This window comes from Anomaloglossus baeobatrachus, chromosome 2, assembly GCF_048569485.1.
Source record: "Anomaloglossus baeobatrachus isolate aAnoBae1 chromosome 2, aAnoBae1.hap1, whole genome shotgun sequence".
NCBI lineage: Eukaryota > Metazoa > Chordata > Amphibia > Anura > Aromobatidae > Anomaloglossus > Anomaloglossus baeobatrachus.
The window spans coordinates 577,323,898-577,334,452 of NC_134354.1; the positions used below are offsets into that span (position 1 = coordinate 577,323,898).

A 10,555-nucleotide genomic window follows, 5' to 3' on the forward strand; every position below is an offset into this window, starting at 1 on the left:
CCTCCCACAAGAGATAGTAATGGCAGACACTATAACAGCTCATAAAATAGGTCTGGATGATTTCCTCAGTACACACAACGTAGTGGGTTGTAGAAAATTTAGTGACAAAAATGTATAATGGTGGAGGAAGGTTGAACTAGGTCTTTTTTCAACCTATGTCACTATGTAACTACTATTTAATAACATTGGCACAAATACTGTTGGGTTTTTTACGGAGAGCATTCGTAAATTTAATATGGTTGTGTGGACCAGGCCATACGCTCATGTGTATATGAATACCTTTTAAGTAAAGAATCAGAGAGCTACTCTCTGTATTCCTCAGTAATTAGGTATACCTATATGGAATCCAACTGAAAAGAATATTCATTTGCAGGTACATAGACATATAGCAGGACCTTTACGAGTCTACCGATGCCATATGATACACTCACTTATATGCATGAGCCCATAAACTGCCAAGTCAATAAAGTTATAAAAATAATTATTTAACCCCATCATCATTATTTTCTAGATACTACATATAAGTCAGAGATCTGAAAACATGTACATAAATGAACATATTATTGACGTAGCTGGATTAGAAAAATAAACATCCTTGAAATGACAAGAGTGCCCTCACAGTGCTAGGACTCATGACATTTGCATTTGATAATACACCAGAGGACAATATTTTAATTGCTATACGTTAAACACTTGAACACCAATTCACACGTGAATGTTCCCGTTATGTTAAAACACATTAGCAATCCATTTAAACCTCTGATATTCAATTAATGGATCACATCTGGTGTGAAACCACTAGAGAAAGCAAAGCTTAAGATTTGGGAAACCATAAACAACTTGTAAGAAAAATAAAAGGAGATCGTCTACGGAATCACAACATCTGCAGGATCTGTATCATTGTATCACTTGATGCAAGATACCGTCTATATCGCTGACAAGTCCAACTTTAATGCTCTTTATAAATAATTGATATCGCAATCGACTGCACAGGGCTAACGGCAGAGCTAATCACGATGCATAGAAAATATGATAGGCTTCATATAAAAAGAAAACTGAAAATGCTATAGAAAAAAGATTGGTATAATCAATTTCAATTTTAATAGAATTATTTAATTTCTTAAAATATAATTTTACATTGAATTCCCAAAAGTTTGTAGATTAAATAAAGTACATATCACTGAACAAAATATTTGAATGTAAATAAAATAACATCCTTCATACATTACAAAGCTGCCTCATAGGATCCTATCTCTTCCGCCTCATGTATCAAGAAAATATCATCAGCAAGTGTTTGGTATAGACATATGATCGATGTGTAACCTTTGCTATTCCAGTAAAATACAGACATTTCTCTTATAATGGTTAAACAGATTGACATCATATATTTATTAACATATTACTATGTTGATCTTTATTTACTTATATTTTAGTTCATGTGGCTATGTCCCTATATTGTAAGCAGAAATACCATATAATGTTAAAATCTTTCACTCACCAGAATATGCATTATCTTAATTATCCTCTTCTGACTAAAGTATACACTGTACAAATGTTGATCAAAATCATAATAACCGTGCATAAAAAAATATATATTTTATTTAAGATTTATTTTTATTTATTTTTTTATAGATTGAATCTGGAATAATAATAGAAAGAATCATGAAAATTTGTAATCTAAGAAAAAAAAATGGGGTAGAGATGTTTAGTCTATTAAACCTATCACATTAAATTGATCATCAACGCTGATCATGATGTTGTTAAAAAAAAAAGACTGGAACACATAATATCCATGATAATATATGAGTGCAATGAGGCATGCATTATAAAAAAAATGCAAAGCATATCATTGTCGTGTTTCCTAAAATATATTAAATAATATATGTTGTTTCGAGGGGCCTTCTATAAAAGGCGAGGTGAATAGAATTTCTAGCATGAAATAATTATGCAGTGGATTAATCCAGTACTCGTTACAATATAGTTCATAAAAATAGTTTTTTCATTTTTGAGGGCAGTTATTGGAAAAGTTGCATATCCCTGTTTATATAATTGAAAGTGAGGAATAGAAAGTACACTATGCCAACAAATAGATCTTCATGGAAGAATCCAGAAAAGTGTGTTGAATAATTAGGTCAGTGCATATGAGACGTAAGTCTCAGGATGCAAAATAGAAAATTTTATAGGAAGAGACTACAAACTATTTTTTGACATTAGAAAGAGCTCTATACATAAATACGAGAGGAATGAATTTTACATGGCCAAAGGAAGGAAAATCCTAATTTGAATCTGTGTGTGTGTGTGTATTGTGTTTGTGTTACCTTTGTTATGTGTTATGTGTGTGTAGTCTGTTATGTTCGTATGTTACATGTATAGTATGTGTTATGTGAGTGTGCACTTTAGTGTGTCATGAGATGTGTGTGTAAGCATTGTGTGTCATGTGTGTAGTATGTTATGTGTGTTACACTTATAGTGTGTTATGTGTGTGTTTTGTGTGTGCATGTTTTATATGCTGTGTGTGTAAGTGTTGTGCATTTGTTTTGTGTGTGTTGTGTGTTCACATCTGTGTGGTGTGTTTAATTGTGATTTTTGTGTGTGGTGGGTGTGTCTATGCACATTTATATATTGTTTGTTTTGTATATGTGTTGTGTGATGTGTGTGTTGTGTAAACTGGCATGTGCACATCTGTGTACACATGTGTGATGTCTGTTTTGTGTATGTGTTGTGTGGGCACATCTGTGTGTTTGTGTGTGCATATGTGTTTGTGCACATCTGTGTGTGTATGTGTTGTGTGTGTGAATATGTGTGTTGTTTTGTGTGTGTGTGTGCACATCTGTGTGTGTTTGTATGTCTTGTGTGTTCGCATACCTGTGTGTTGTGTCTTTTGTATGTGTGCACATATCTGTCTGGTATGTGTGTACATCGGTGTGGTGTATGAACATCTGTGCGGCGTGTGCACATCTGTGGTGTGTGTGTGCACATCTGTGTGGTGTGTATTGTGTTTTTGTGTTGTGTAATGTGTGTGTACATCTCTTTGGTGTGTGGGCACATTTGTATGATGTGTGCGCACATCTGTGTAGTGTGTGTGCACATCTGTGTGGTGTGTGCATATCTGTGTGGTGTATGGTGTCTTTTGTGTTATGTAATGTGTGTGTACACATCTGTATGATGTGTGTGCACATCTGTGTGGTGTGTGCACACTTGTGTGGTGTGTGTGCACATCTCTGCGGAGTGTGCACATCTGTGTGGTGTGTGTGTGTGTGTGTGTGTACATCTATGTGGGGTGTGTGTGCCCATCTCTGCGGAGTGCGCACTTCTGTTTGGTGTGTGTACATGTGTGGTGTGTGTGCACATCTATATCATGTGTGTACATCTGTGTGGTGTGTGCACATCTGTGTGGTTTGTGCACATCTGTTTGATGTCTGATGTGTGTGCACATCTGTGTGGTGTGGGCACACATCTGCAGAGTGTGCACATCTGTGTGATGTGTGTGCACATTTATGTAATGTGTGTGTGCCCATCTCTGTGGAGCGTGCACATCTGTGTGGTGTGTGTACATCTGTGTGGTGTGAGCTGTGTGTGTACATTTGTGTGTGTGCTGTGTGTGCACATCTGTGTGGTGTGTGTGCTGTGTCTGCGCACATCTGTGTGTTGTGTGTGCTGTGTGTGTACATTTGTGTGTGCTGTGTGTACACATCTGTGTGGTGTGTGTGTGTGCTGTGTGTACATTTGTGTGTGTGCACATCTGTGTGGTGTGTGTGCTGTGTGTGTACATTTGTGTGTGTGCTGTGTGTGCACATCTGTGTGGTGTGTGTGTGCTGTGTGTGTACATTTGTGTGTGCGTGCTGTGTGTGTGCACATCTATGTGGTGTGTGTGCTGTGTGTGTACATTTGTGTGTGTGCTGTGTGTGCACATCTGTGTGGTGTGTGTGCTGTGTGTACATTTGTGTATGTGCTGTGTGCACATCTGTGTGGTGTGTGTGCGTGCTGTGTGTGTGTGTGCACATCTGTGTGGTGTGTGCTGTGTGTGTACATTTGTGTGTGCACATCTGTGTGGTGTGTGTGCTGTGTGTGTGTGTGTACATTTGTGTGGTGTGTGTGTACTATGTGTACATCTGTGTGTGTGCGTGTGTGTTGTGTGTACATCTGTGTGGTGTGTGTGTGTGTGTGTGTGTGTGCTGTGTGTACATCTGTGTGGTGTGTGTGTGTGTGTGTGAACATCTGTGTGGTGTGTGTGTACTGTGTGTACATCTGTGTGCGTGTGCTGTGTGTGTACATTTGTGTGGTGTGTGATGCTGCCACTACATACCCTGTTGCAACTATTAAATGAGAAGTAAACAAAATGAATCTGTATAAAAATGAAATAGTCATGGAGTTTAACTAATGGACACAAAATGCTATATGCTCTAGACGGGAGGACATTTGTAATTTTTCACTTCTTGTCCAATTGGGCATTAAAGATTAAGGAGAAGGATATAAATTACATAATTCAATTGTACTAAACCGGCTGCAGGCTTTTATATGAGGATAAATGCCCAATGACAAAAAAACAAAACAATTGTATTAGAAATGTTGAGAATCTGAAATGCATCCTGGATGGTTACTGTTTTGCTCATACAATATTGTCACTTGTTGGATACATGTATCACAGCACTACACTCTGTAAACAGAACATAAAAGGAGTATAAAAAACAATGACTTTTTCCCTATCTTGCGCCTTCCACATTCCAATGTCAAACCCACCAAATGACAGGACATATGTCAATCTATACAGTGCAGTTGAAATTGGCTACAATAGTAGTCAAGAAATTACATTTGGTTCACTAATGAAATAAACTAATTTCACCTAACACCAGATATTCCCTATATCTCATCCTTCAGTTTTGTAAAGTGCCAAATGATAACGGTAAAATTCATTATGCCTAGCGTAGAACAACGGCAGCAGCATCACTGACTGCCATGCCTGCTCTACGACATATTTACAGTTTGGTCAGTTCTCTGATTCCTTTATCGCCATCTCTCATACCTATTGCCATCTCTAATAAACGTCCTCATGTAGTGCAACACATTTGAGCAAATCAAAGACTGGAATAATGAAGGAAAAAAAAAGAAAGAGAAATGCTAATGTGCATATAAAAATAGGTGCTACATTAAAATATCTGATATTTCAACAATAAGTTATTTAACTACCCAAGTTATGGATCTGATGTCTTTGCACTTTAGAATTTGTTTACACCATCTATGGTGATGCATAAAGATCATAGCTTACATAATTTAGCTTGAAAAGTCCAGAAAGCATACAAATACATCCTGTAAAAATGGACCTTTATATTAAACTTAGGGGAAGGGGGTGCTAAAACACCATAAAAGTTATTTAGACCCACCCTTGTCTGAAGGGTTATAGCATAAGTGTGGTAAATTCACCATATATACCTCCTAGCACCAGGAGTGATTCCAACTCTTTAATTCTCAGGCTGCAGAAATTGACCACAGAGGAGATGACCTCTCGCAATAAGTAATTGTTGTGCCCCATTTATACAATAGATGTTGTCCTACAAAAAAGGAGAAGAAAATTGCACACCCTTTCAGTATAATTGCTGCAGCTGAAAATCTTGTGCCAAGGCACTTCATCCGAAGGTTGAAGCAACAAAATCATCGTTTAGTCCTTTGTTTCGGAGATAAAACTGTGGTTGTAGGAGTCTAGAACTGGCTGAATGTTGTCTGTTTCTCCAGCACTTCGAGGTAGTCCGGCTCAACATTAAGTTTTGCTTTTAATTCCAGATATTCGTTTCTGTTAGGTTCCACATAGACAGTACTGGGTGTGCTATATAGCACTGCTTCTCGTAACCTGTCCGGATGCAAATATTGACGCTTTGCTTCATATTTAGGGGTATAAGTAAAAGCAGGGGGGTTGCTATATTTATACTCGATGTTATTCCCAGGGGAAGGTCCCTTATCCGGTTCTAGGATCCCTCTATATACACGATCTGTATCTTGTACAGGAGAAAGCTCCACCCTGGGCTCAATAGTGCTGACACTGTAGCTTGGGCTCCTCAGATTACTCTCCCTTTCTTCTTCTAGATGATTCCTGTAGGTGACTTTAAGTTCATGGAGATCCTTGTAATCATCAACAGAATTGCCCTCCCTAGACCTATAGATAGGGTTTTTGCACATGTGACCCAAAGGGTGGGGGATATACTCATATACATGGCCAGCTGGGGTCTTCACTTTAGGCAGAGGTCTGTTGCTGTACACACTGTACTGCATGTTGAATGAGCTCACGTCTGAGTTATTTGTGCTGGCTGGCTCGTTCTGATTCTTTTTCCTTCGTTTCATCACAAGGACGAATAGCCCTGCAGCCACAAACACAGACATAATGAAAACCAAGAGCAGGCTCAGTATGAGCACAGACAAGGGCACTGAGCTCGACACGTTGTTGAATTTAATGGGATAAATTAAGGTGGTGGTGCTCTCTGGAGGCTGCTCCTCTGATGGTGTAGATGTGGGAACTAAAATGTCAGAGTAATCTGGGCAAAGGAGATCTGACTTGATCAGTCTCATTTCCTTCATTGCAAATTTTTTAGGCGTTTTACAGATGACATCATCCACAAGGACCCCAACACTGAGTTGCTCCAGCCATAGTTTCATGCCCACCACATCACATGTACAATCCCAGGGGTTCTCGTGGAGGTCTATCTGAACTAACGATTTAAGCTGGTCTAACACTCCACTCACTGTCAAGTGTGAAAAATTATTACTTCTCAGGTTTAGCCTTGAGAGATTTAATCCAGAGAAAATGTTGCTAGGTAAGTATTTCAGGAGATTGTTGTTGAGGAATAAAAGGTGGAGGTTGGGAACAGAATCAAATGTTCTAGGTTCGATAAATTTAATAGCATTATTTTGTAGGAAAAGATATTGAAGGCTTTGAAGACCATAAAACAAGTCTGGTGTCAGCTTTTCAATAGAATTACCATTTAAGTACAGTCTACGTAAATTAGTCAAATCCCCAAAGGCTCTATCTTGGATAACTGATATCCGATTGTTTCCAAGATGTAGAAGGTCCAATCCAGTAGAGTCAATAAAATCAGACCTACGAACCAAAGTAATATAATTGCCTGTCAGATACATCTTTTTGGGGTTGTAAGGTTTAGGGTGTAGGTTGGAGATACTCTGTATCTTTCTCTCCTGACAGTTAACGTTAAGTCCCAGATTGGAGATCTGTAGGTTACACGTACAGTTTGTAGGACACTCCAAAGGCACTGGGGATTTGGTCTGATAAGCAATGTATCCATTTTCTTTGGGAGGGTGGTGGGATGTGGCTCGTACTCTGGATTTGTTAGGTTGCCGTGTGCTTTTAGGTTTTGTTGGGTTTTTGTAAACAGAGGAAGATATCGTGGCACCAGAATTAACTGAGGCTGGGGTGGTGTGGAAGTACTCGTTTGTACTCCTGGGAATTGGTGGTCGCATCTCATAGGAAGGGTTCCATTTCCTATGGGGGCATAATTCCTGCTTGGAAATTTCATCCAGATCTCTCCCATATAATCTAAAAGGGGTCTCACAAACCACATCACCAACTAGAGCAGAGTAAGAAATGCTATAGAGCCAATCCTTCAATGCAATTAACTCACAAGAACAATTCCATGGATTTTCCTCAAGTTGCAGCTCCACCACCTTATCCATGTGTTCCAGAAGACCCACAAAAGGAAGTACTTTGAGTCTATTTCCTCTCAGGTCTAGGTGTGTTAAAGGGACAAAACGAAAGAGATTGGTAGGCAAGGTGGACAAAAGGTTGTCATTTAATATTAGGACTTGCAAAGTGTGAAGCCTACTGAAAGTATTAGGCTCAATGGAGATGATATAATTATAATCGACTTGCAAATACTCCAGACTCTCTAGGCCAAGAAAGGTATCGTTCTTAAGAAGTTCCAACTTGTTGTTATTCAGATGCAGCCTCTTTAGACCTTGAAGTCCATGAAATGACCCAGTTTCAATATCCTGTATGTCGTTATTACCAAGATGCAATATAGAAGCCCCGGTGTAGTTGACAAATTCATTTAAGTACAGACGATTTAAGAGATTTCCAAATAAGAAGAGATGATAGATTGAGAAACGTGGAGGGGTGATCTCCGAGAGGCTAATGATCCCTCTGTTCTCACAATTCACAGATAATATGCCATCTCGCTCCTCACAAGGACAATTGTCACACACCTCTCCATACGATTCTATTGTTTCTGCCCAAGAGAGAACCAGGGATGTTAAAGCAAATGCGATCGTCTGTAGGATCCACATCTGCATTTTCTTGTTTAAGTCCTGGTCAAACGTGACTGCAGAGCAGCAATGGTACATCTTACCTCCTGTGGGACAAAATAGGAGACATTTAAGTAGGGCATCAGCGCAAGGAGATATACATATATACCTATATATATACACACACAATGTTGCATTGACAGATGATAGGTTTTACAAGCTCTGCTTCACAATGGCACATGTACTGGCATTATGGATACAGTCCTGATGTTCAGACGGATCAGATACATGTCTGAATTGATCACCATGGCCAGACAGGGCTGCACTGATGAAGGTTTCTAATCATCTATAAGTATGCCGAAAATGGCTGTCACCTCAGCTCCCGGAGAGCTTTTCCCACTTTACCTATCTTTCTAGTGATTTCAGCACCGCACCATTGAACAGCGCACCGTACGATCTCCATATTAATGTACAGGCTTCCATTCAATCCACTAGAACTTGGATCGGGTCTAGTTCTACCGCAATGCGTTACAGTCTTTTATAAGCAAAGCTTCAGTTTGTCTACAGATGATTTCACCACATCGTCGTCATCATCATCATCATCATCATCATTGATAACACGTAGAGAATAATAGAGAGGGACGTCATGTTCTCTGCTGCTTTCACGATGCCAAAAGGATCCATAAAGCAAAAAAAATAATAATGGCATTTTATATATGGAGCCAATGACTATGCTGAGCTAATACAGCCCTCTCCATGTCTCCTCTGCTTCCAAACCCTGCTTCCAGCAAGCAGCAGACAGCACTGGTAATAAGGATCCATCAAGGTTGCAGAAGGGTTAATCTTTGCACATACATGTCCATGTCTCCAGGGAGCATCTTTAGTCAAATATCATTTACTTTGGGGATGCTGTAAAACTAGCTTAATGAGGAGAATCGAATAGATCATTCCTATTTTCGCCATTGTCAATACTCTCAGCATTAAAGCTGCTCATTATGGCCAGGGCTGGTTGTTAATGGTTCTCCTAGGGATGAAGGAACATACAAGGAGCTATCCAATAATAGAAATAGCCTGTGCTGGAGCATTGATCTGACGGCTATTCCATATCTCCTACACAGCCCCTCCATCAGCATGGCTGGGCTTACATGGGGCTGCTGGCAGTGAGCTGAAGCTATCTATGGACCTCAGCCCTCACAAAATGCTCATTTGCTTTCCCTCACCCCACAACTTGAAACTCAACACCCACATTTTGCATGGAAAAAAAAACCCCTATGGAGCCAGCCAAAAATGAGAGGGGGAAGCAATACCCTGGCGGGTCTGGGGCTCATGCCCATCATCCTGGCTATAAAAGTTTAATTGAATTCCAATTGCTTACCAGAAATGCCAGGCATGGGGTCCAGGCTGCTTCACCTAGGCTGAGGTTAACCATCCACTGGCCATGCTCCTAAGGATGACAGCTGTTAACCCTTCACACGGAGCTGTGGTGTTCTGCACTGCCCCTGTGCCAGCCATCCAGCCTGTGTGACCAGACTCCTGCACAATTCCACTAGGTTGCCCAGAACATACCAATGAAACAGGGAGCAGGGCAAGGAGGACAGTGCCAGCACCACCCAGCCCCATCATTCCCCTGCATGGAGCCTGCTAGGAAGCCGAGATGCGAATACTTACTCAGACTTCAGTCTCCAGGGCCCAACCATCGCAGAGAGCCAGGAAAATGCATCTGCTGCTGCGCTCAGGGCGGCGGGAGACAGGCGGCTCCGGGAGGACAGGCGGCTCCGGGCTGCAGTCACAGCCGCGGCCACAGGCAGCCCGCTCTGCATCCATCCTCCAGCCACACCAGTCCCATTGTGAGTCCTATTAAAGCCGATGGGATTGCAGGGAGGAAGAAACAAACCGAGAGGGAGAGCTGGAGAGAGGAGAGCGGGAGAAAGGAGAGGGGGATGGGGGAGGAGGAGTCTGGCTCTAGGTAGGGTGGATGGGGAGACTCAGCCTTTCTACTTATCAACTTCACATCCTACCATGCATTACATGTCAATCTAGTGCACAAGCACATAACATTGCGTCTACCTGATTGGCCGTGTAACATGGGGGCCACCAGCCTCACATGTGTGTGCTCAGCATTCATCTGGGCTAATGGAGGAGGCAGCGTGGCGACTGCATCTGCTGGGATCCGGCACACTAACCCTTCCCTGCCCGCGGAGCTGCGATACATTAGTAACCACAGAATACAGATTGTAGAAACAAAGCTCCGACCACCTGTACTGCTGGACGGAGCGCGCCCCCGATACACTGATACAGGACGGAGCGCGCC

The 10,555-nt window shown here is 41.1% G+C and overlaps 1 protein-coding gene across 4 annotated transcripts; it reads right to left on the reverse strand.

Annotated features, from left to right (window-relative positions):
- Positions 1 to 1,091: 1,091 nt before the first annotated feature.
- Positions 1,092 to 10,328, reverse strand: SLITRK5 (SLIT and NTRK like family member 5). 4 transcript variants are annotated; one of them, XM_075336762.1, is made up of 2 exons: positions 10,312 to 10,328; positions 1,092 to 8,351 (listed from the first exon to the last, which is right to left on the reverse strand). In XM_075336762.1, the coding sequence occupies exon 2, from the start codon at positions 8,341 to 8,343 to the stop codon at positions 5,698 to 5,700; it is 2,646 nt and encodes an 881-aa protein (XP_075192877.1). In that variant the 5' UTR covers positions 8,344 to 8,351; positions 10,312 to 10,328; the 3' UTR covers positions 1,092 to 5,697. The 4 variants fall into 4 exon arrangements, with proteins under 4 accessions (XP_075192877.1, XP_075192879.1, XP_075192878.1 ...); XM_075336764.1 differs by lacking the exon at positions 10,312 to 10,328 and adding an exon at positions 9,913 to 10,210; XM_075336763.1 differs by lacking the exon at positions 10,312 to 10,328 and adding an exon at positions 9,620 to 9,834.
- Between the last annotated feature and the right edge of the window lie 227 nt (positions 10,329 to 10,555).

What these genes read in the sequence shown, in the direction of transcription:
- SLITRK5 (XM_075336761.1), bottom strand. Translation starts at nt 8,707, where the DNA reads ATGGAGATCGTACGGTGCGCTGTTCAATGGTGCGGTGCTGAAATCACT. An exon ending in TGAAATCACTAGAAAGATAG is followed by an intron (nt 8,352 to 8,649) that starts GTAAAGTGGGAA and finishes TTTGTCCCACAG; the next exon opens with GAGGTAAGATGTACCATTGC.